Source organism: Zalophus californianus, chromosome 10, assembly GCF_009762305.2.
Source record: "Zalophus californianus isolate mZalCal1 chromosome 10, mZalCal1.pri.v2, whole genome shotgun sequence".
In the NCBI taxonomy this organism is placed as follows: domain Eukaryota; kingdom Metazoa; phylum Chordata; class Mammalia; order Carnivora; family Otariidae; genus Zalophus; species Zalophus californianus.
In genome coordinates, this window is record NC_045604.1 from 16168862 (window position 1) to 16195973 (window position 27112).

General features: G+C 40.4%; 1 protein-coding gene across 1 annotated transcript in view; it reads left to right on the forward strand.

Moving 5' to 3' along the window:
• USH2A (usherin) overlaps positions 1-27112 on the forward strand; it is a 717806-nt gene that overhangs the window by 653474 nt on the left and 37220 nt on the right. The window contains exons 61-63 of the mRNA XM_027612135.2: positions 7658-7885; positions 12604-14120; positions 23981-24302. Coding sequence (XP_027467936.2) covers positions 7658-7885; positions 12604-14120; positions 23981-24302 — 2067 coding nt within the window. The remainder of the gene's footprint in view (positions 1-7657; positions 7886-12603; positions 14121-23980; positions 24303-27112) is intronic.

Sequence of the window (27112 nt, forward strand, 5' to 3'; positions counted from 1 at the left end):
ATGTTAATAGCCCAGGCTTCTCCTTCCACACATCTGGTTCTCTCTTCCTCTCCAATCAGAGTTCTGTCTCCACAGTCCACTAAAAGGCTTATTTCAAGACCACTTGCCACCAAATCCAAAGACCATTCTATGTACAACTTCTTTAACATTTCAACATCATAAAACAAAACAAAACAAAACAAATTTCAGCATCATTTGACACTGATGACCACACCTCCTTTTACAAAATATCCTTTTCTTTTGGTGTCCGTGAAATTGCACTCTCCAGGTTTTCTTCCTACTTCACTGGTCTCTTCTTAGTTTTCATTACTGACTCATTCTCTTCTGCTTGAACTTCTCATCCTCACCCACTTTTGACACTGACTTTGGTGCTGGGCCCTCTCCTCTCTCCACCTATGCTCTCTTCCTAGACTCTCCCTCTCTTCTCAGACTCTTCTTAGACCCACTCTGCACTCTCTTCTTCTCCCCATCCCTTCATTTTCAATCCTGTCCATATTCATTGATAGCACAGATATTTTTTGAGCACTTACTCTCTATGAGGCACAATTAGAGACACTTGGGTTGGAGCAGAGAATGAAACACATACAGGTCTCTGCCCCAGTGGAATTTACATTCTAGCAAAAAGAGAGAAAGAATAAATAATAATTGTAATCAATTAATAGATTACATGATATGTTAGAAATGAGTGATGAAGCCTTTGGAAAAGAGAAAAATAGAAAGCAAGAAAAGGGGTCCCAAAATGAGAGGAGTGGGGGAGGAAAGTGGCAGATTGCAATTTTAAATAGGAGTGGCTCAATGAAAAGATGAACAGAAGTTGCCGGGTCACAGACTATGCACATTTTTAATTTTGATAGATCAGAAGTACTGCTTTTTAATATTTAGTGTGACTGATTTGCCACTTTAAAATTTAATTATCACAAATTTAATTTTTTTCCTCTTCTCCTTTGAAAAATGAGCCATTTTGAAACCATTCTTTTTTCTCCAATGTTTTTATGCTAACTGAGGCATCATTGTTCATTTTGCAAGAACTCTAGCTTTTGCTTTATAGATTAAATTGATAGAGCCCATTTGTCCATGAAGAAAAAAATCTGTGAATTGAATCTTCTTTTTGCATTGACACACCATTACAAAATGAATGATATATTCTGAGAGAGGAAAAAATGAAAACCCCTCTTTTACATATCAAATACAAAACAGGTATTTGTGGGAGTAAAGACATAAAAGTGCACACTCATAACACTAGCATATGCATACTCCAAACTGAATATTTTGTTTGAAATTTACAATTGCTTCAACAAATGGCCCCTGAGTCATCAATTATAATTATGCATATCATGATTACTTAAAAGGATGATATGCATTTTTACTTTCTTGAGATCTTTCAAATTACGCCTTCGAACATTAGTTAGAACCCAGAGCTAGGAGTGCTTTAACACTTGTGTGTGCTTTTGGTCTCATTCTATGTGTGGTCACCAATAATGCCCCTAACCTTTCCAGCTGCCTCCTAGCTGTTTGAAATGTACAAGTGACCAGTGCAAGGGTGTGGATGACTCCACATAAACATGGGCCCACTGTCAGAAAAACAGACCAGGTACCTGTGATTCTGATAGTGGTCCGGACAGAGGACAGTATAAGTGGCTTCGACTCAGCCCTGTTTTTATAATCCCCACTTTGTGATCAAAAGACAAACATCTGCATCGAAAGAATAATTACAAATTTTGAGATAGAGCAAACATTCAATAAAGATTTTTAAAATCTTATTCCTAAGAAAATACTTTCCTATTATCTTTTATATATGGTGATCCATATTTATTGGCTGAATAATATCAAATGAATTCATTAATTAATTCTTGGCAGATTTTTTATTTCATCAGGCACTGACCATGACCTACATACCACAATAGGACAAAATTTTAACACCTCATTATTCTCTCAAATTGCATTGTAGAGCTCTTTATACCAAATTGGTTCTTCACATTTTTGCCTAATGCTACTCAGTGTTTCCCAACCAATTTTCATCCAAAAAAATTAGGGTGATTTTTCACAGCCCTCTCCAGTCTTGCCACCAATCCCTTTCCAGCCTAAATCCCCACCGTTCCCTATACTTCGGCTCCATGCAACTCCCAGCTCATTCTCAAACACATCCTGCATTTTTTTCTTCTGTTCTTTCTTCTAATCACTCACACGTTTTCATCTACTCAAACTCTGCATCTTTCCTGACCTCTATCAGATGCTACCTCCCAAATAAGTCTGCCCCCACTCCTTAGCCTCCTCCCTTCCCTGTGAGAAGTGTCCCTTCAGTATTTCCCTGGCACTCTGCTACAGCACTTACCACACTCCAAATTTTGTATATCTATGTTTATTATTGACCTGCTCTAGTAAATTATAAGCTCCTAAGAGTCAGGAGCCTCTGTTATCCATCTTATTTCCCCCACAGCAACTTTATAGACTCTTGTACATACTAGATGCACAAAGGTGTTTAAAGAACTGAATGGGGGTGGGGGACGCCTGGGTCGTTCAGTTGGTGAAGCATCTGACTCTTGGTTTCATCTCGGGTCCTGATCTCAGGGTCATGAGATCGAGCCTGGCGTCATCGGGCTCCACTCTCAGCATGGAGTGTGCTTAAGACTCTCTCCCGGTCTCCTTTGCCCCTCCCCCACTTCTAAAATAAATAAATAGATAAATAATCTAAAAAAAATGAATGTAGCTACAGACCAACAATACTGGATGTTTCTGCTAACCATTTTAGCAGCTCTGTCATACCACTTAGCAATGCCCCCTAGTACATGCACACACTTCATGCAGGTAAAACAGCAGACCATGAACTTAAAGGGTTTTTCTGCTACCTTTCTTGTATTATGAATCAATCTTTGATTCTGGAGCAACACCGCATGTATGTGTGTGCCATCAAAAAATGTCTTTGTCCTATCAGCCAGGAGGTATGTAGGCAGAGATAGCAGTGGTAAAGTAAATCACATTTGAAATCAGTGGAAATTTTCTGTATTATCATTTTTCAGGCTTGGAAGTCTCATGCTTAGATAACTATGGATAAGTATTCAAGGCTGTAATTTGGCTATGGGTAATAAAAGATCACTTCTGTATTGAGACTGATGGGACTTTTCCAAAATGAGTACTAGATATAAACATGTTGATCAACTTTGGAGAAGTTAAACATTAACTTTATAAATGGGAAGGAAGATAGACCTCCAGAACCCATGCCTCAAATGATCTGGCTTTCAGAAATCTACAAAAATATTTTGTGTTGATTTGTCAGCATTAAAATATGTAAATCATCCTATTGATTGGCTGTACTCTGTCCAAAGCCATGGCTTTTAGGCAATAATAAATAAGAGTAATAGTAAATAATAGTAAACAAGAGCTTTTCCTACTTCTCGTGTTTTATTTGTAGTCTAAACCAGAAACTTGTCTATGACCATTTGTTTATTGTTATATTTATAGTAAAATTATAACTTATGATAAAACTAAAAAGAAGCACCCAAATGGTTCAACTAAGGAAAACAGAGGTTAATATAATTAAATTTAGATTCCTCTGAAGCTCTCTTTATACAAAAGAGAGCAAAATTTTGATGTGACATATTCTCTGGATCTTGGCATTCATGATAACTAACAAGGAAAAGAATCCTGTAACCGGGTTAGGATTTACAGGCCAAAAGTCACACATTTTAAAATGAGGAGTGTATGATAAGGTCATGATAAGGAGTATAGACAGAAGAAACCCCATCAGCTGGGAATGAAGTTGATGGTGACCAGGAAGATTAATCCTTTCCAAAATGTAATAAGCACACACACAGTACTCTGTTAATGAGCACAGCGGTACCTGCACACCACTATTTTAGTTCATAACCAGGAGCAGGGTAAAAAGATTCCTAAGGGCCAAGGTTAGTGGGTTCAGTGAAAACGCACCACAAAGACCAGAGGGAAAGCTTTGGAAACTGCTGGATCATCAGATCAATAGACTCAAAGATGACTAAGTTAGGTTGCTTTATGCAGTTTAAACATTTGTGCAGGGAGTCTCCCCACGCAGCCTTTTATTGACAGCTACAGATCAATGGTAATTTTTGATCATTTTCAACCTACATAAACCTATTGACCCCATGGCCACCTTTGGAGCACTTCAAGTCATCAAAAATAATCAGAGGAGATGGTGTAAAATTGTCAGACTGCTGAAGACTCCAAGTAGTTTCATGTGCCCCTAGGAGCAGAGTTGAGAGGTTAAAATGTAGTTCAAATTGCCAGCAGAACCTCAACTGGCAAAGTGTTCCAGAGAGTCTTGTCTTTATGTCTCATAAAAGGATATACGGATTTGGATCCAGACTCTGACCCTTATGCATATAAGTTTAAAAAAAAAAAAAAAGCTAAGTCTCATTGGAAATATTAGATTGTAGAGACTGGATTATGCCTCTTCTCCTCTGTTGAATGATTCTTTCCACCTGCTGCACAGCAAAAGTAGTTAAATACTTGTAGAATAAAAATATGAACATTAGGTGGATGTGAACATGGGAAGGACGATGGCAGATGGGAAGTGAGTACAGCTTGTAGCCCAGAGATGGGGGACAACAAGAAACCTATCTCCTAAGAATCAGTAAGATGGAAGAGTGAGGGAAAGAAGGAACAAAATAAGGACAATGAGGAGGAAGAAGTAAGAGTATTGAATCGAGATCATCTCCATAGGGGATGGAAGTAGGGGGAGCAGAGGAGTGAAAGGGAAGAAAAGGGTTTTTAATGATGACTTTTACTAGTCAATAGGGGAGAACACTACATCCCCAAAGGAAGGAATTTAATCCAAAACACTTAAGGTAGACAGTGCTCAAGCAAATCTGAATTTAAGAGGAAAAAAACCAAGTAACTGAATAAACAAAAAAGATACAACCCAATCTGCAGAATGAACTCTGCCCAAATTTTACAGCAGGGTTCTAAAATAGTGAACTTTGGTGTTGGAAATCCACTCAAGAGAGAATAATATAAATGATTTCATTAAATGTCAAAGAATATATTGGTAAGGATCGTCTTGCCATTTTTAAATTTTCTGCATTTTTTATATGTGACCTTTACTAAATATTGACAAAAAGCATGGTCATTAATGAGGCTTATGTAAGGTGTGTGTGTGTGTGTGTGTGTGTGTGTGTGTGTGCGTGTGTGTGTGTGTTGTAGTTCTTCAGAAATAACAATACAATGTGAGAATTGTCCTCAGCATAAATTTATGTATAAAAATTCTCCTCTACATTTCCTTTACATTTACAATATGAGATTCTTTCTTTTTTTTTAAGATACAGACCAAAGTAAGCAAAACAACTACTGTAATTACCTTTTGTAGGAATAAACCTCTAAAGATCTCTGTGTCAGGCATGCACGAACTTCAACTTGAGATCTGCAGGTCATATTTCTACATTAGATGGCGGATGTTTTGAGGCCAGGGCGTTCTGAATACTTCTGCTTTCTGAGGATCTGAGCTATAAATGTTTATTAAAAGGATCTATAATGAAATCAGTTTTGTTATTTTTTTAATGGTTGCCTGAAGTGTGTTGGATGAATGAATGCCGGTTGTTAATCATTAAGTACTCATGTTACCAAAAGTGTTTGGTAGTATTGCCATCTAGGGGCTGAATGGAATTCTCAGCTCTGAAATAAACTGTAATTGAGCAGGTGCTGCTATTGACAATATACATATGTTTTTGCTTTATAGCCCACATGCTTTTCATGTTTCTTATGACAAAAGCTATCTCTAAATGTCCCCCAACAGCCTACCTTTTTTATATATAATCTGTTAGAGGTGATTACTATTTGCTTTGGAGCTTATGCTTTTTTGGCATTTATTACTGAATATTCTGAACAAAGAGTTTTTCTTTTTTGCATTATTAATCTTGCCCATGTTTGCCCTATTTCTACAGAAAAGGAATCATTTATCAGAAAAGAATGTTTGTAATCGGGACTTGTAGCATCTTCAGATTTAATATTCATTATGGTCATTCTAGTTCTGTGCTGTATTTATCTAAAAGACCAATCCAATGTTGTGGAGAAATAAGTTTTAAATATTTATGATCTAACTTTTAATATTTTAAAAAAGAGGAATTAGTATTTCTATAAAATTTGTTTCAGAGTCTGGTCGCTTAGCAAATGTTTAAATATTAAAAGATTTCAAGAGGTTAGCATGTAATATCATAATGGGACTTATTGAAAGAGGAAAATTGACTTACAAGTTTTTGATAAATAAAGGAAATTATATTTTCTCTGCTTGTGTTTAACACATAATAAGAGACATTAAACAGTTGAAATTTATAACCAAGAATGTGAGGAAACAGTGTCAAAAATTATTTCTGCAATGTGTTTTGGTTTTGTCTAACCAGTTTTTTGGAAAATGGTTCAGTTCAATTTCACCATCTTGTTTTAGATTTTATTCAAAATAATATTTGGATGCCTCTACATTAAGGAGAATTTCCATTCACATAATTTTGTCTGATGCTTTCAGGTATCTACTCTCAGAAATAACTTCCTCTTCTCTCCCCCACTTTTGTCCTTTTGTATCCACCAAGGGGAAGACAATTAAAAACTGTCATATTTAAACATCTAATAAACCAAACCTGATCTTACACACCTTATTAAGCATAAATATCCCATTAAGCCAGTCAAAACTTCCTCATGATTATTCACGCATAGTACACAAAAGAAAGTGTATATGTGTCTGTGTGTCTGTGTGTCTCTGGGTGTCTCTGTGTCTGTATGTGTCTTTGGGGGTGTGTGTGTGTGTGTTGTGCGTTTACCTATACACATATTAATGGTCCACTTGCAGACATAATTGCTATTTGTAAACAGACATACCCATCCAGCCCAGATGTAGAAAGAGCACCTTGGGCTCTTTCAAAACATGAAGACTTTTAGTTCCAGCTTTTAGTTATGTAAAATATGTTAAATGTTCTCTCCAAGCAGGAAGAAAAAAAAAATCTTAATTCTACTATCCTTTTTTTTTCTTTTAAATCAACAAAAACCAAATTCTCAAAGCCTAGCTAACAATTACTTTTGATAAGTTTGATGGTTCTAGTTATGGTGTTTTTAACAAATGAGAATATTTTCACATGTATATCACTGGTAGACTTCTCTAAGAGTGTTTGTGCATTCATAGTTCAGTTTGCTTGTTGTTTTGTTTTCTTGTGTCTGTTTTACTGCATTTGTAAGTTATAAATACCAAGAGAATGAGAGAGGAAGACTAGGGAGAGTCATATGTGTAAACAAATGGTGCTGGAGATTAACTGTTCCAGTTAGATCTCCAAACCCTTAAGATTATCCCATTCTTTGTCATGAAACTTGGTGCCACTGATTTCCACTGTGAGCTGGATGTAGCACTGACCTGAAGCATCAAAGATTTTTTTTTTTATGTTATATATCACATCTTCTGGGTTGCAAACTCTGGAAAGGGAAGGATCCTATCTGATCCATATTTTGTGTATGTCTGAAATTACACAACATTAGATAATTTATTCAGGTGTGAAGAACAATAAAAAAACACATTGTTTTCTTAATAATTCAAAAACTCTGTTGTGATATTTTTGCTGCCATTGCTCCTATAACTTGGTCAGAGAATGATCTTCTAGCAATTGTTAGTAGCTCCTAAAAGAAAACTAACCTGTTAATTTTCGTGCAGGGAATGAACCTTCAAGCCCACCTGTTTGGGTTAGAACCATTCACAACATATCACATTGGAATTGTGGCCACAAATCAGGCAGGAGAAGTTTCAAGCCCCTGGACTGTGGTTCAAACCCTAGAATCTTCCCCAAGTGGACTGAGCAACTTTACCGTACAACAGCAAGAGAACGGCCGGGCGTTGTTACTACAGTGGTCAGAGCCTGTGAGAACCAATGGTGTGATTAAGGTAATGTCTACTCTGAATATGAAATCATGTTTGGTGTTCTCCAGATAAATAAATGAGCCCTGACATGCCATCAGGTCACTGTGGGAAAACACCCTTCACCGTCTTTTTAATCCTCCTTGATAGATCCTCCAGGCACTTAATCATAGATCGGAGAAAACTAGCTCCCATGTATTATGCTTCCTATGAACCCAACATTGGGCTAAGTGCTCTCCGTGGATTATCTCATTTAATTTGCACATCAACCCTATCAGGTAGGTGCCACTAAATTTCATGAGGCATATAAAGGCTAAATAATTGTCCAAGCCCACATTGCAGATGATCAAATTGCAATTTGAAGTCAGGAAGTCATGCCAAAACTGAACTCTAAATGACTGTTCCTGCTGCCTCCTGAATATCCTGCCCAGTTATTTGCTTAAGTCTTGCCTAATTTGTGCTTTGAGCAGAGCTCACTGAGCAGAAGACAGGAAGCCCCCCATGTCTGTTAATGCCCCCGCCTCCACGCATAACCATGAAGAGCAGTCTTAACTAATGTCCTAGGTGTCTCTCAGGTTTTACCAGTCTGTGAGCACAAATAAGGTTGCATTTCTATTATTAGACTGTGTTTTGTTACTTTGAATAATCACCCACATGCAAGCCAGTCTTCATCTCCCTTTTGGATGTTCCTCCCCAACAGTTGGGGTGACTTACCTGTCAGTCTGTGGCTGCCTCTAGCCCTGGACCACCACTCAGGCCCTGATCAACTGCCTTCTGCAGGCTGGGACGGCTGCTCCTAGAGGTACTGCCTCTCCCTGACCACTTCTTCTCAAAGCGGCAAAGAGTCCCCCATTAATTCCACATAGAACAGTTAAGACTAAGCTGTAACTTTGGAGAAACCCTCCCTAAAAACCCTATAAGGAAGATGACAGCAGACATTACCTACAGCAACAACTTAGAACTGTAACTAGAGCTCATAGGCCCAGGCCCATCCTCGTGGGCCTCCATGTAGCAGACTCACCTCACTGCTTAGTACAAGGGCTGCCTCTCAGCCAAGCTCCAGGCCTGCTACAAGCAGCGGAAGCAAGCTGCCTTCTACCAGCCTGCCTACATGTGCCAGTGCTTGACTTCCTCCAGTCCAGGACAGGAGGCTCGAGCCATGAGATCCAGGGTCTCAAAATCCAAGCCACAGCCCTAAGATCCCATCAGAGAAAAGAGTCTGTCTCTTCATACCCATCAAAGCACCCCTCCTTTTGAGTGTTTGTTTCCCATTCCAGTGTCTGCCTCTTCCTGGCATGATCGACAATAGGAATATCTACTCCTTTATCTCCATTTACATTTCACCAAATATTTATTGAGCTTCTACTAAGTGCCAGGCATTTATTCAGGAGTGAACAAGACAGGCAAGATCCCTGCTGTCACACACCTTACCTGTGTGTGTGTGCACACACACACGTGCATGCACACACACACACACACACACACACACACATGAATGGTAGGGGTACAGAGAGGCAAACAAAAAGCTAGTACACAAATAAGAGAATTTCAGGGAAGGATGAAAACTATAAAGAAAATTAAACAGAATGCGCGCCTGGGTGGCTCAGTTGGTTAAGCGACTGCCTTCGGCTCAGGTCATGATCCTGGAGTCCCGGGATCAAGTCCCGCATCGGGCTCCCTGCTCAGCGGGGAGTCTGCTTCTCCCTCTGACCCTCTTCCCTCTCATGCTCTCTATCTCTCATTCTCTCTCTCTCAAATAAATAAATAAAATCTTTAAAAAAAAAGAAAATTAAACAGAATAATGTAATTATGCCTGCTCGGGCTATTTTAGAATGGATGATCATTTGAATTGAGTTGACATTTGAGCTGAGCCCTGAATGACAAGACCGAGTCAGTCATGTGAAGATATGAGAGCAAAATGTTCCAGACAAAGTGAACAGCAAATGCAGGGCCTGAAGCCAGAAATGAACTTGGTGCATTCAAATGAAGGAAAGAAAGCCAGTGTGGTTGAAGCATCAGAGGGGTGCAGGGAGAGAAAGATGAGAATGGCAGATTGGTAGGGGGTAGATTGTGTCCAACCTTGTGGGCTGTGATGAGTTTGGAACTTATTCTAACTGCGATGAAAAATTATTGAAGGGTTTAGGCAATTAAATAGCATAATCAAATTTATGTTTTCCAAAATCACTCTGGCTACTATGTAAAAAATGGACTCTAAGAAGACCAGTGGAGTTTGGAAGATACTAAAAATTTAGGGTGGAATTTATGGTGGCTTGAATTAGAGTGGGAGCTGTGAGGGTAGAAGATGTAGGTGGATCGGAGATATATCCAGAAAGCAAAATTGACAAGATCTGTTAATGGACTGGATGTGAAACAAGAAGCAAAAAGGATATTCAGGCCTTGAGTCATTGACTGAGAAGGTAAGGTTGGAAAGTGTATGGGTTTGAAGGGACAAATAGGCAGTTGGAGGTATAAGTCTAGAACTCTGTTTTTAGAATTCATTCATATATGGGTAGCATCTAAACCCATGGGCCTAGAGGAGATCAGGTATGGAGAGAATGTAACTAGAGATGATGAGAGACTGGGATCAAGCTCTGAGGAATACAGAAGGTCAAGAGGAGGAAGTGGGGCCAGCAAAGGAGACTCAGAAGAGGCAAGTGGTGTAGAAAGACAGGTAGATGAGTGGGGCATCCCAAAACTGTGGAGAAAGTATGTCCGATGCTGTTGAGAGATCAAGTGGAATGAGGGCAGAGAAGTCATCCTGGACCTGGAAATGAGGTAATCATTGTGACCTTGACAAGAAAATCAAGTGGTAAAATGAGAAACCGGGTTGGGATGGCTTGAGGAGAAAATGGCAAGTAAAGAATGAGGACCCCAACTCCTTAAAGAAGTATAGATGAAAGCAGAGAAAAAGGGCAGTAGCTGGGGGACTAGAGTGTCAAGAAGTTTTATTTAAAAATCAGTAAAAGATACTAGAATACATTTAACCACTAATAGAAATAGCCAAGTAGAGGGAGATAAATTGGTGATGCAAGAGATAACGAGAATGATTGCAGGCCTCAAATCTGTAGGAAGGAGCGGGTATGGGATCCAGAGCTCAGGTGGGCTCCACAGGGGCAGAGATACTTCATCCAGAGCATAAGGAAGGAGGGCACACAGTCTAAGTCTAGATTCACATGGACATGGTGATGATAATATATAACATGAGAATATTCCCTTTTGACTGCTTCTATTTCCCTAGTCAAGTATGTGGTCTGTCAACAACCACCTATGAGGGACAGAAGAGGGTGATGGCAGTTGGTGGGGAAAGGAGAAGATATGAAAGAATCACTTTGGAAAATGAAAGAGCGAACATATGGGGGAATGGAATAGGCCTACAAGTGGGGAATCACCCACTTAAAATTTATAGTAAGATATTTAAAGTGAGACCGGTCAGCATATTCAAGTGTTTTTTCCCAAACCCAGTTAGAAGCTAAGGTACAGAGGGAAAGCTATATTTAATACTAGTTAGAGATTTGCTAGGTGAATATGAGGGAGCTCAGGGACTCAGAGCTTTCAAATTGATTATGGAAGCTAAGCTGTCTTCAGAAAATACACTATTTCCCTTCCCTCGGGGGTGTGGTCTTGCCCTAGGAACCCAACTAGAAAAAAAAAAAATCACACTGAAATACAATAATCCAACATAAATTGATTTCCAAAAGTCTAGGCTATTTAATCTTAAATAACAAAAAGTGTATCAACAGTGCAGTCCAAGTTAAGTTTGCCTGTAGGACGTTTTGAACTAGATGTTCCTCCCAAGGGATTCTGATGTACACCCCAGCCCCTCTTGAGGGATGCCATCCTGGGGAGTCACTACCAACCACAGGAATGTATCATATCTCTCAGGTGCATTGAGGCTGGAGAAGGGCAGGAAATCACTGTATAAAAACATCTACATTCAAGTTGAGTTACTTCCCATCTTTCCCAAAAAAGGATGAATAATATGGGATAAAAGTTTGCTCTACATTTATATGACAAATGTTCAGATGGTTTTCCCCAGAACAGAAGAATACTTCGCTCCAAAGGAGCAATCAATTCTCCCATGGCATGCAAGAGAAAACAGTGTGGTTTTTTCCATCTTCTAATCATCAAAGTTTGTATCTATATTTGTGTATATATGTATAATACATATATGAATATATGTCTATGTATGTGTGCCCACACATGGATACACAGACATTTTCAGCTCTGGCACCCTGGTACAAATGGTTAAGCATTATAACTCCATTTTCCAATAAATGCTGCAAGAGACAAACAATGTAGATAGGCCCTACTTACCCGACTCAGAATGAGATCCAAAGTGCTCATCATCTATAAAACAGGGGATTTGAATACTGTTCCTTAAAAAAATATTTTCTATAACAGGGGATTTGAATACTGTTCCTTAAAAAAATAAAAAGGAGGAAACCTATTTGACTTGTTAAGTCAAAGAATCAGCTACAATAGTCCTTAGCATTTAGATACATGCTTATATGATATCCAACCTTAAAAAGAAAAAAAAAAAAAAGGCAAAGGAAACCAGTGTTCTTCTTTTTGTGGACTTTACATTAACTAGAAAATATCACATTCCCAAAATTAATATCAGAATGCTTCATCTGGATTAGGACCATCAAGATGAGGAATGGGGGGGAGAGGTTAAAAGGAATGAAATAGCTACACCAAGAAGTCATATGTTACACCTTGTTTTCCCTCTTCTTCTCTTCCTACAGACCTACAACATCTTCAGTGAGGGTATCCTGGAGTACACTGGCTTGAATCGGCAGTTTCTCTTCCGACGCCTGGTCCCTTTCACTCTCTACACGCTGACCCTGGAGGCCTGCACCAAGGTGGGCTGTGCACACTCAGAGCCCCAGCCTCTGTGGACAGATGAAGCCCCTCCCCACTCTCAGCTGGCTCCTGCGATCCAGTCTGTAGGGTCCACCAGCATTGAGCTGAGCTGGTCTGAGCCTCTCCACCCACACGGAAAGATAATTCGCTATGATGTGATTCGCAGGTGCTTCGAGGGAAAAGCTTGGGGAAATCAGACAATCCAGGCCGATGAGAAAATTGTTTTCACAGAATATAATACTGAAAGGAACACATTTATGTATAATGACACTGATTTGCAGCCTTGGACGCAGTGTGGGTACAAAATCCACACTTGGAATTCAGCAGGCCACACCTGTAGCTCTTGGAACATAGTAAGGACAATGCAGGCACCTCCGGAAGGTCTCTCTCCACCTGAGGTAGCCTGTGTATCTATGAATCCTCCAAAACTGCTGATTTCCTGGATCCCGCCAGAACAGTCTAATGGTATTATCCAGTCATATAAACTTCAAAGGAACGGAGTGCTCTATCCTTTCAGCTTTGATGCTGTGACTTTCAATTATACTGATGAAGACCTGCTTCCATTTTCCACGTACAGTTATGCAGTCATAGCCTGCTCAGATGGAGGCTGCTCCACCAGCAAAACCACCAGTTTTACCACTCCTGAGGCTGCTCCAGCAGGAGTCAGCCCTCCAGCTCTCTGGACCATCAACTCAACTCAAATAAATGTATCGTGGGCACCACCATTGATTCAAAACGGAAAGATCACTAAATATTTGCTTAGATTGGACGGTAAGGAGTACCTTGCTGGGCAGAGCCTGTCCCTGCTGGTTTCTGACCTACAACCTTATACTCAGTATAATTTCTCCCTGGAAGCCTGCACAAATGGAGGTTGTACAACTAGTGCATCCAAATCTGCCTGGACCATGGAGGCCCCACCGCAGAACATGGATCCTCCAAAACTGCAAGTCACAGGCTCAGAATCTATAGAAATCACCTGGAAACCTCCCAGAAAACCAAACGGCCAGATCAGAAGTTATGAACTCAGACGGGATGGAACCATTGTCTATACAGGCCTGGAAACTCGCTATCATGATTTTACTCTCACCCCAGGTGTGGAGTACGGCTACACAGTGACTGCCAACAACAGCCAAGGGGGTATTTTGAGTCCACTCATCAAAGACAGAACCAGCCCCTCAGCACCTTCAGGGATAGAACCTCCAAAATTAAAGGCCAAGGGTCCGCAACAGATTTTAGTGAACTGGGATGCTCCAGTGAGGACAAATGGCGATATTGTCAATTATACCCTCTTTATCCGAGGGCTGTTTGAAAAAGAAACAAAAATCATACACATCGATACAACTCATAGTTCTTTTGACACACGGTCATTCGTAGTAGACCAGCTGAAGCCATTTCACAGGTAAGTAGCCAACTCCAGATTTGCTAAGAGTAAGCCACTGACCTTTCTATAGCATGAGAGCCCTCCGTCAGTTCAAATGAAAACTCTAAAAGCAAGATGGGTGATAATCCCCAACCCCCAACCACTTCACCATTGACAGTAGGCTAAACACGCCCTCATCCGGTCAAAACTTGCTTGTGTAACTTCTAGAGAGCAAAATTCCTGCAGGTGACATCTTGAGAGTCAGTTTTTCAGAAACGTTTGCAATTCACCACAATATCTGGAACAAGTCACAGAGATGGGCCCCTTCCCTGAGTCTAGTCCCTCCAGAAAACATCCAGGCCCCTGGACAGTTGGGGGAACCCGGATGGTATTATCTAATCCAGGCAGTGGATAAAATTAGGTATTATTTTAAAGATGAAAAAAGTACCAATGAGAGCTCTTACTAGCCAGAGTTGGACTGACCCAAATTTTGTTTTGGGGAGAGCCTTCTTCCTGAATCCAGCACGTCTTCCAGGGATAATGAGACTCACTGGACTCTATTTCCCCAACCCCTTAGGATCTCCCCAGCTCTGATCCAATGACTTCCCAGGATGGTGCCAGTTTGCAACCTCCTGTTTCTCAGTGGTCCCCTCGGGGCTCTCTGACGTGCATGGATGTGTGCTGCTCTCCATATGAAGGAATCTTACCACTGGCCCTTTTCCTATAGCTTGAAGAATTACTTGGCATTTTTCCCCATCACATTTTAAGTAACTTACATCCCCAGCGAGAAGAGTAATAAAAGACATTTTATGCTTAAAATTTAGTAAAATGAACAGAACCACTTAAAAAAATTAAGGGCTGAAAGAGTGTTGATTTCCAACCACCACTGGTAAAATTCAGCTATTATTGTAATCTACTGATGTGTAGATTAGATCCCTCCTATAATTATCTCTGATATATAGTGCTGTTTAAATGAAACATCCATGGTCTTATGCATCTACTCATGACAATTATTTAAGGTTGCATTAAATATTAAACAGTAATTAAAACTTCCGCAGGTATGTTTCATGGCTAATCCACATAGTGTTTGAGTTGCCTTTTATCTTACTCTGATTTGGGGCATAAAAAAGACCCAGGTTAGCTGCAGAGCTGTACCTTTTATGCTTCCTCTTTACCTGACTGGTGCCTGCAAGTTTGAAAAATCGTATCAACTTGCTCCCCTTTGAAACTCTCAGCCAAAAAGATTTCTAAAGAAAAAGGTTTCCAGGTGTGAAAGAAGCACTTTTCACAGGCTGGGGGTGGGGGGAGTTTGATCATCTGATAAGCCTGACAGTGACATTTAAGGCGACAAGAGATGTCTCTTCGCTCTCCATTCTCATTGAAGATGTAAGTGACATTCATGACTTAAAACAACATACCATTTCTATATGAAATTGAGGTTCACGTAGTTTGGGGTTTTTCTAGCAGCTTAATGCTAACTGAATACTGCAAATTAGTGTGCCCTCCTGGGGGTACCTGGAGTGGATCAGGAAGAAGAAGGAGCATGGGAATACTCCAAGTAGCAAAAGGTATATGAACCAGAATTTTAAAACTACCACAGATAATCCAGAAAACAAATAATCCGTGTGTGGCAAATTGAAATGCGCAGAATTGGCTAGGAGTCAGACCTGCCATAACACCCGGACGGATGGACGCCCCTCCCATAAACCAGTAGTCCCAACACAGTGGAGATAAGCAAGGGAGGAGCAGAGAAGAAGGAGGAGCAGGAAAGGGGAATGAAAGATGGCAGGAAAGAAGAAAGAATTGTAATCAAGAAGGGGAAGGGGGACAAAGAAGAGGACAGGGGAAATAGAAAGAAAGCAAGGAAGAGAACAGAAAGCAGCGATAGGAGGAGGGGAAGCACAAAAGAGAAGAGGAAAGTGCTGGAACCAAAAGAAATAGAGATATAAAGAAAAGTGGCTGCAGCTGGAGGGAAAATCAGGGATGTCATAAAATCAGTGGGGCATGGGAACAGAGGGGGAAAAAGCACTTAGGTGCAGCCCTAGGCACTTAATACTAACAAAAGCCCCTTCTTGTTGGAAAGGGAAAGTGCCAGCTATGTAAATAGACCTTTCCAGGTGGCAGGAGACCAACTATGAGGCAAAACATAATTGATTGGTTGAGTTTAACTGGGTGGTGATAAGGTGTCTCCATGATTGATAATCTAGCATGTAGCTGGGTTAACTTTGGCCCCAAAAGGTCTTTGTGTGGTGTAAGAGAGGCTGTTTTAAGATGTCAGGTATCAGGTGAGGGGATTTATTACCATTGAGACCTTAACTCCATGATGTTCCTTCGTGACCTGGAAACATTCCTGGGGAATCATTTAGCTCTGGCTGCAGAGGTAGAAAGAGCCCAGGGCTACGGAAAACTGGTTCATACCCCCTAAGATCTGCATTCTTCATCGTTGTATTAAGTAATTCTGCAGAGTACCAGAATTTTTTATGTTGGAGACAACCTTGAAAGTTATATTCCTGTTTAGGGAAGAATTGTTCCCACCCTTTCCAGACAGTTGAGAAGTTTTGTTTTAGTTTGGGAAGCCAGGAGGTTTTAACATGTTCTCAAATTTTTATAAAAAGAGGACTTTGTTGTTCTTTAAAAGGATTAGCTATAGATAAGAATAAATGTAAACTGATTTGTCTTTTTCTTTTTTTTTTTTTTTTTAATTTTTTATTGTTATGTTAATCACCATATATTACATCATTAGTTTTTGGTGCAGTGTTCCATGATTCATTGTTTGTTCATAACACCCAGTGCTCCATGCAGAACGTGCCCTCCTCAATACCCATCACCAGGCTAACCCATCCCCCTACCCCCCTCCCCTCTAGAACCCTCAGTTTGTTTTTCAGAGTCCATCATCTCTCATGGTTCGTCTCCCCCTCTGACATACTCCCCTTTTCTTCCTCTTCTATTATCTTCTTTTCTTTTTTCTTAAAATATGTTGCATTATTTGTTTCAGAAGTACAGATCTGTGATTCAACAGTCTTGCACAATTCACAGCGCTCACCGTAGCACATACCCTCCCCAATATCTATCACCCAGCCACCCCATCCCTCCCACCCCCGACCACTCCAGTAACACTCAGTTTGTTTCCTGAGATTAAGAATTCCTCATATCAGTGAGATCATATGATACATGTCTTTCTCTGATTGACTTATTTCACTCAGCATAACACCCTCCAGTTCCATCCACGTCGTTGCAAATGGCAAGATCTCATTCCTTTTGATGGCTGCATAATATTCCATTGTGTATATATACCACATCTTCTTTATCCATTCATCTGTCGATGGGCATCTTGGCTCTTTCCACAGTTTGGCTATGGTGGACATTGCTGCTATAAACATTGGGGTACACGTACCCCTTCGGATCCCTACATTTGTATCTTTGTGGTAAATACCCAGTAGTGCAATTGCTGGATCGAACGGTAGCTCTAATTTCAACTGTTTGAGGAACCTCCATACTGTTTTCCAGAGGGGTTGCACCAGCTTGCATTCCCACCAACAGTGTAGGAGGGTTCCCCTTTCTCCACATCCCCGCCAACATCTGTCGTTCCCTGACTTGTTAATTTTAGCCATTCTGACGGGTGTGAGGTGGTATCTCATTGAGGTTTTGATTTGGATTTCCCTGATGCCAAGCGATGTTGAGCACTTTTTCATGTGCCTGTTGGCCATTTGGATGTCTTCTTTGGAGAAATGTCTGTTCATGTCTTCTGCCCATTTCTTGATTGGATTATTTGTTCTTTGGGTGTTGAGTTTGATAAGTTCTTTATAGATTTTGGATACCAGCCCTTTATCTGATATGTCATTTGCAAATATTTTCTCCCATTCTGTCGGTTGTCTTTTGGTTTTGTGGACTGTTTCTTTTGCTGTGCAGAAGCTTTTTATCTTGATGAAATCCCAATAGTTCATTTTTGCCCTGGCTTCCCGTGCCTTTGGCGATGTTTCTAGGAAGAAGTTGCTGCGGCTAAGGTCGAAAAGGTTGCTACCTGTGTTCTCCTTTAGGATTTGGATGGACTCCTGTCTCACGTTTAGGTCTTTCAACCATTTGGAGTCTATTTTTGTGTGTGGTGTAAGGAAATGGTCCAGTTTCATTCTTCTGCATGTGGCTGTCCAATTTTCCCAACACCATTTGTTGAAGAGACTGTCTTTTTGCCATTGGACATTCTTTCCTGCTTTGTCAAAAATAAGTTGACCATAGAGTTGAGGGTCCATTTCTGGGCTCTCAATTCTGTTCCATTGATCTATGTGTCTGTTTTTGTGCCAGTACCATACTGTCTTGATGATGACAGCTTTGTAATAGAGCTGGAAGTCCGGAATTGTGATGCCGCCAGCTTTGCTTTTCTTTTTCAGTATTCCTCTGGCTATTCTGGGTCTCTTCTGGTTCCATACAAATTTTAGGATTATTTGTTCCATTTCTTTGAAAAAAGTGGATGGTATTTTGATGGGGATTGCATTGAATGTGTAGATTGCTCTAGGTAGCATTGACATCTTCACAATGTTGATTCTCCCAATCCATGAGCATGGAACGTTTTTCCATTTCTTTGTGTCTTCTTCAATTTCTTTCCTGAGTATTTTATAGTTTTCTGAGTACAGATCCTTTGCCTCTTTGGTTAGATTTATTCCTAGGTATCTAATGGTTTTGGGTGCAATTGTAAATGGGATCGACTCCTTGATTTGTCTCTCTTCTGTCTTGTTGTTGGTGTATAGGAATGCCACTGATTTCTGTGCATTGATTTTATATCCTGCTACTTTACTGAATTCCTGTATGAGTTCTAGCAGTTTTGGGGTGGAGTCTTTTGGGTTTTCCACATACAGTATCATATCATCTGCAAAGAGTGAGAGTTTGACTTCCTCTTTGCCGATTTGGATGCCTTTGATTTCTTTTTGTTGTCTGATTGCTGTGGCTAGGACTTCTAATACTATGTTGAATAGCAGTGGTGAGAGTGGACATCCCTGCCGCGTTCCTGACCTTAGGGGAAAAGCTCTCAGCCTTTCCCCATTGAGAATGATATTCGCTGTAGGTTTTTCGTAGATGGCTTTTATGATATTGAGGTATGTACCCTCTATCCCTATACTCTGAAGAGTTTTGATCAAGAAAGGATGTTGCACTTTGTCAAATGCTTTTTCTGCATCTATTGAGAGGATCATATGATTCTTGTTCTTTCTTTTGTTAATGTATTGTATCACGTTGATTGATTTGCGGATGTTGAACCAGCCTTGCAGCCCAGGGATAAATCCCACTTGGCCGTGGTGAATAATCCTTTTAATGTACTGTTGGATCCTATTGGCTAGTATTTTGGTGAGAATTTTTGCATCCATGTTCATCAAGGATATTGGTCTGTAATTCTCTTTTTTGATGGGGTCTTTGTCTGGTTTTGGGATCAAGGTAATGCTGGCCTCATAAAATGAGTTTGGAAGTTTCCCTTCCATTTCTATTTTTTGGAACAGTTTCAGGAGAATAGGTATTAATTCTTCTTGAAATGTCTGATAGAATTCCCCTGGGAAGCCATCTGGCCCTGGGCTTTTGTTTCTTGGGAGATTTTTTATGACTGTTTCAATTTCCTTAGTGGTTATAGGTCTGTTCAGGTTTTCTATTTCTTCCTGGTTCAATTTTGGTAGTTGATACTTCTCTAGGAATGCACCCATTTCTTCCAGGTTATCTAATTTGCTGGCATAGAGTTGCTCATAATATGTTCTTATAATTGTTTGTATTTCTTTGGTGTTGCTTGTGATCTCTCCTCTTTCATTCATGATTTTGTTGATTTGGGTCATTTCTCTTTTCTTTTTGATCAGTCTGGCCAGGGGTTTGTCAATCTTGTTAATTCTTTCAAAGAACCAGCTCCTAGTTTCGTTGATCTGTTCTACTGTTCTTTTGGTTTCTAGTTCATTGATTTCTGCTCTGATCTTTATGATTTCTCTTCTCCTGCTGGGTTTAGGCTTTCTTTGTTGTTCTTTCTCCAGCTCCTTTAGGTGTAGGGTTAGGTTGTGTATTTGAGACCTTTCTTGTTTCTTGAGAAAGGCTTGTATTGCTATATACCTTCCTCTCAGGACTGCCTTTGCTGTATCCCAAAGATTTTGAACAGTTGTGTTTTCATTTTCATTGGTTTCCATGAATTTTTTTAATTCTTCTTTAATTTCTTGGTTGACCCATTCATTCTTTAGTAGGATGCTCTTTAGCCTCCATGTATTTGAGTTCTTTCCAACTTTCCTCTTGTGGTTGAGTTCTAGTTTCAAAGCATTGTGGTCTGAAAATATGCAGGGAATGATCCCAATCTTTTGGTACCGGTTGAGACCTGATTTGTGACCTAGGATGTGATCAATTCTGGAGAATGTTCCATGGGCACTAGAGAAGAATGTGTATTCCGTTGCTTTGGGATGGAATGTTCTGAATATGTCTGTGAAGTCCATTTGGTCCAGTGTGTCATTTAAAGTCTTTATTTCCTTGTTGATCTTTTGCTTAGATGATCTGTCCATTTCAGTCAGGGGGGTGTTAAAGTCCCCCACTATTATTGTATTGTTGTCAATGTGTTTCTTTGCTTTTGTTATTAATTGCCTTATATAATTGGCTGCTCCCATGTTAGGGGCATAGATATTTACAATTGTTAGATCTTCTTGTTGGATAGACCCTTTAAGTAGGATATAGTGTCCTTCCTCATCTCTTATTACAGTCTTTGTTTTAAAATCTAGTTTGTCTGATATAAGGATTGCCACCCCAGCTTTCTTTTGGTGTCCATTAGCATGGTAAATGGTTTTCCACCCCCTCACTTTCAATCTGGGGGTGTCTTTGGGTGTAAAATGAGTCTCTTGCAGACAGCATATGGATGGGTCTTGTTTTTTAATCCAATCTGATAGCCTGTGTCTTTTGATTGGGGCATTGAGCCCATTTACATTCAGGGTAACTATTGAAAGGTATGAATTTAGTGCCATTGTATTACCTGTAAGGTGACTGTTAACTGTCTGTTGTCTGTGTTCGTTTCTGCTCTTTGCTGCTTTTAGGTTCTCTCTTTGCTTAGAGGACCCCTCTCAATATTTCTTGGAGGGCTGGTTTCGTGTTTGCAAATTCCTTTAGTTTTTGTTTGTTCTGGAAGCTTTTTATCTCTCCTTCTATTTTCAATGATAGCCTAGCTGGATATAGTATTCTTGGCTGCATATTTTTCTCGTTTAGTGCTCTGAAGATATCTTGCCAGTCCTTTCTGGCCTGCCAGGTCTCTGTGGATAGGTGTGTTGCCAATCTAATGTTTCTACCATTGTAGGTTACATATCTCTTCTCCCGAGCTGCTTTCAGGATTTTCTCTTTGTCTCTGAGACTCGTAAGTTTTACTATTAGATGTCGGGGTGTTGACCTATTTTTATTGATTTTGAGAGGGGTTCTCTGTGCCTCCTGGATTTTGATGCCTGTTTCCTTCCTCACATTAGGGAAGTTCTCTGCTATAATTTGCTCCAATATACCTTCTGCCCCCCTCTCTCTCTTCTTCTTCTGGGATCCCAATTATTCTAATGTTGTTTCGTCTTATCGTATCACTTATCTCTCGAATTCTGCCCTCGTGATCCTGTAGTTGTTTCTCTCTCTTTTTCTCAGCCTCTTTATTTTCCATCATTTGGTCTTCTATATCGCTGATTCTCTCTTCTGCCTCATTTATCCTAGCATTCAGTGCCCCCATTTTTGATTGCACCTCATCAATAGCCTTTTTGATTTCGATTTGGTTAGATTTTAGTTCTTTTATTTCTCCAGAAAGGGTTTCTCTAATAACTTCCACGCTTTTTTCAAGCCCAGCTAGTATCTTTAAAGTCATGATTCTGAACTCTAGGTCTGACATCGTACTAATGTCCGTATTGAGTAGGTCCCTGGCAGACGGTTCTACCTCTTGTTCTTTTTGCTGAGGTGATTTCTTTCGTCTTGTCATTTTGTCCAGAGGAGAATAGATGAATGAGAGAACAAAAGGCTAACAGGTTTACAACGTCCCCAGCAAATATACTGTATACAAATCAGAAAAGACCTGAAACCAGGGGAAAGGAAAGGGAAAGAAAGAAAAAAGAAAGAGAAAAAGAAAAAAAAAAGAAAAAAAGATAAAAACAAAAACAAAACAATTCAAAAAAGGCAGAATATGATCAAATATGATCAGGCTAGTGCATAGATCAGTGCCACACACTAGATTTTGGGCGTATTTTGGTCTGTTAGAAAAAAGTGCCTCCTAAAATTTTAAAGGAAGAAAGACATATATGTACAAAATAAGGGTTGATACAATGAAGGGATGGAAGATGACTGTAAAGATGAAAATTATAAAAGATTTAATAAAAGGACTTGGTAAGATAAGTTGTTTGAAAAAAGAAAGAAGATTTAAGGAAAAAAAAAAGGAAAAAGGGAGAGAATGTGATCAGGCAGGAGACTAGAACAAAGCCATACACTAGTGGTTTAGGGTATATTTTGATCTGTTAGAAGAAACTGTACCTCAAAATTTTAAAGAGAGAACAACTTATATATATATGCCAAAAACAAGGATAACTACTATGAAGGGATAAAATATGACTCTAAAAATGAAAAAAAAATAAAAAATGTTTTTTTTTTAAAAAAAGGGATTTATAAGATGTTGGTTGAAAAAGGGAAAAAGAAAAAAAAAAAAAGTCAACAAAAATTAACTTTGATGAAATAATGAATCATGGTAAAAAAAAAAAAAAAAAAAAAAAGAAGCCATGAATCTATGTGCAGTATTCCCCTAGCGCTGGAGTTCTCCTATTCTCCTTGATCGATCAACTTGGTCTTGGCTTGCTGGCTGTTTGTGCTGATCTTGTGGGGGAGGGGCCTGTTGCTGTGGTTTCCAAATGTCTTTGCCGGAGGCGGAATTGCCCCGCCCTTGTCGGTCCGGGCTAAGGAAGCTGCTCCAGTTTGCTCTCAGGAGCTTTTGTTCCCTGCAAGCTCTCGGTACAGCTTTGGAGGACCAGGGCGAAAATGGCGGCCTCCCAGTCTCCGCCCGGAGGAGCCGAGAACTCGGGGCCCCACTCCTCAGTGCGCCCCCAGAGAAAAGCAGTCACTCCCGTGTCCCCGGTCTCTGGCCGCACTCCGTGCTCACCCGGCCTGTGACCGAGCGTTGCTATCTCTGGCACCCGACCCCGCTCGGAGTCTCCAAACCCAGCAGATCCCTGCAGTGTGTTCCCGCACCGCTCCTCCCCGGGAAGGAAGGGGAGTCTCCCCGGATCTGCTGCTTGTTGGGTCCCTGCTGGGGGAGCCGTGCCCCGACTGGGCCGCAGATCACAGTTTGTGGCAACCCAGAGCTGAGAGCCCGCGACTCTGCTCCGTCTCTGCAGCCGGCTTCCCTGCTCTGATACCTGGGAGCTCTGCCACACTCAGGCACCCCCGGTCTCTCTGTGACCCCAGGGGTCCTGAGACCACACTGTCCCGGGAGGATTCCACCCCCCGCTTAGCCACTGCAGCGACGTCCCTCCACCGAGCCAACTTTTAAAAGGTCCGATTTTGTGCTCCGCGGCTCTAGCACTTGCCAGAAGCGGCCGGCGGAGGCCCCTCCCCCGCCGTCTATCCTCCCGAATATCGCCTCGGATTCACTTCTCCGCACGCCCTACCTTCCAGTAAGTGGTCGCTTCTCTGTTCAGAGAGTTGTTGCTACTCTCCTGTTCGATCTCCTGTTGAGTTCGTAGGTGTTCAGAATGGTTTGATCCCTATTCAGCTGAATTCCTGAGACCAGACAAAATCTAGGTCTCCTACTCCTCCGCCATCTTGCTCCGCCCCCTGATTTGTCTTTTTCTTTTCAGCAGATAGTCTCTTTTTATCTGGAAAACAGTCTTGTAAATATTCTTTCCATGAAAATCTGTTTTGCCAATTATGGGTCATTTCTGCCTTGTATCCTGAAGGTATGAAGTACGAGTTCAAGCCTGCACCATGCTGGGATGTGCATCAAGTGACTGGACATCCCTACAGACCCCTGAGGTTGCACCTCTGATGCAGCCCCCACCCCATCTAGAGGTACGGATGGCTCCCGGGGGATTCCAGCCCACAGTTGCCCTTTCGTGGATGGGACCACTTCAGCCAAATGGAAAAGTTTTATATTATGAGTTATACAGAAGACAAATAGCAACGCGGCCTGGAAAATCAAATCCAGTGTTAACCTATAATGGAAGCTCAAGCTCTTTTACGGATTTCGAACTATCGCCTTTCACAGAATATGAGTATCAGGTGAGAAATGTGTATTATCAACAATTCACGCTGAGATGGTGGGCACCCATCAGCACCTGCCTGTAAAAATCCCTTGCAATTTGAAAAGCCACTTAAAGAAACATGGGGCTTAAGGAATTTAGTAATATCCTTTAAAATTTTTTAAGCAGTAAATGAAGGAGGAAAGACAATATTCATTTGCCTTCTTCATTTTCTTTGTTCTCGACCCATGTGATATATGCTTGTTATTCCTATGTAAATTTCAGGTGAAGTATTTGCATTCCTTATTAATGAAGTGATTTCTACCATTAAGCTTCTCTCAGTGTTGCCTTGGCAGGAAACACTCCTTGTTAAAAAATCACTTTGAAAATCACTCCTTAATTGTACTGCGATAGAATAAAACCCAGTGGCAAGTACCTTCACCCCCTGTGCCAAGAAAGATATGGAGTGTTGAGAAAGGTCTACAGGAAAACAAGGAACCTGTGCATGGGGGTGAAGCTAGTTTTGTATGAGAGCAGTCTAAAAAAATAGGACTTTGCATATGCCTAAAATGCCATGAATTAAGAAAAATATTCTGAAAATATTTTGAAATCTTTAGAGGACTTCTGTTAGGTTCACTTTGTTTCGCTCTCAGAGTGTTTTTTTTATTTTTCTTGTGATAGCAACTCCATTTCTGGTAGGGGGTGGGGGGTTGGGAGGGTATGATTCCCCCACCCCTTGCTCAGGTCTGGGGGGAATGTCAATCAGTGAATGTGTAGGATTATCTCCTAACCAAGTGGTGGGCACAGGAGCCATGTTCAGCCCCTCAGATTCACCTGGGGCTTGGTCTTCAGGACGGTGACAGAATTTTAAAAAGGCGGAGGTGAGAGTTCCTGATAAAATACCCCTAACCTCAGTCCAAAAGCTTTTCTTATCCCTGCTATTTCTAGGCATGGTTCTTCAACTATTCTCTTAATTCCATGTACTCCCAATAAACTCCCTTTTGCATAAGTCAGAGCCAGTTTCTCTTGCTTGCAGTCAGAAGCTTGCTGACTGATGCAAGCACTAAGTGCCAGGCACAATGTCAAGCACAATTTTCTAAAAGAGGAAACTGAACCCTGAAAAGCTTACCATAACCAGAAATAATAAAATCACTAAGTCACCAGAAATATGTTGGGCAAATCAATGAGTACGGTGACTAGAGGTAACGTTTTAAGTGTGAGAAGAGTATATTTTGGGCCAATAATGTCTGAGACAAATTACCTAAGGAAGTTAGTAAAAATTGCAAATATAAAGAGATTCTTGGATGGTTTGGAGAAATACACAGATATGTATCCATAATCCCTTGTTTCCATTTCCAAATCTAAAAGTTTTTTCTAGGTTTGGCACAACTCATTTGGCAGCAAAATACAATCTGAACAAACTTGAAACTATTTATAGCATTTATTTATCCCATCTAATGTGAATATTTATATGTTTTGCTACAGAAATGTCATGTTTTATTACCAGATCATTCTGAGGATATTACAAAATATACAGTATATGTATTTCATTACCTTTTCAAAATCTTAAAAAAAAAAAAACAAAATTATTTAAAAACACATCAGGCCCCAAGGGTTTAGGGAAAGGATTGTGGTTTATATCATAAAGGAACAAAATGCCTATTGATACCACAGTTGGAAACAAAATAGTATCAGAAACAACCAGAATCTATGTAGCCGGCCACCCTTTTGTTCTTTTCTCTATATCTTTACTAAAAAAGTGTCAGATTATCAAAGACTCTTCTATTCTCAATTATCTGTTCTCCCTTATGAATAAAAGCACACCTTTGTGACAGCGCTAAGTGGAATCAGCAAGAAATCTTTGGCTTCTAATTAGATGACACTAAATGGCGCATAGATACTGAAAGCAAACCAGTGATTATAGCTTCTTTGGCATTATGTTATGCCATTGGGTTCAATAATTGGCGAGATGATCCATTGAAGTCTTATGCCAGTTTTTTAAAGAATGGTAAACCTCATGCGTATGTCTTAGCTCTAGTGGGATTTCTTACTGGGAGCTAAGGACAAGCAGGAACCAAGGGACCCACAATTCAGAGGAGAGTTTCTTTTGTAACTCTGTCAGCTCTGGGTCATGCTTCTCCTCCATACTCATTCCACCCAATGGAAGTATTTAATGGGGTTCCCTAACAAACTGATCTCAAAGTTGCACTTACTAGCTAATCCCACCTTGTTACAACATAAGAAGCAGGAGGGTAAAATCTAGCCTATCTGCCCAAAACCCAGTTCTTACAGGAAATATTTTGAGAAGTTTAGACTAAATGCTGAAATAAATGAATTAAAATATTAGATTTATTTAGCCTGTGTAACTGCTGAATCTACATAGACACTGACTAAGGTTACAGAAGCCATTTAGTACGTAACGTACGAAAAGAATTGATTTCCCTTTTACAAAAGAATATTTTGCCATTGAGATGAATTTGCATTGCTCTCAAACCTGTCTGAGGGTTACTTCATCTGCAAGTTGTCTTTCACAAAATACCTTCGTTGTCCTAGAGGCATTGATTCACCCAACATCTGTCAGTGATTTGACCCTTATGCAGAGGATTGTATTTTTGAGGTAATTTATATTTCTGGGAATAAAACCAAAGAACTGAGAAACTGCCCAGAGGTTTGGACCTATTAATCAAAAGGGTGGTGATGATCTGTAATTGGGTAGGTGGTCTTCCACATGGTGTGCCCTGAGGGTGTCAGATACTGCTGTCTGCCACACTCCTGCATGACCCTATACCATTGTACCCATTTCTGTTTTGGAGTTAAGTCATTGAAAGCAGCTGACAAAAATGTATTATG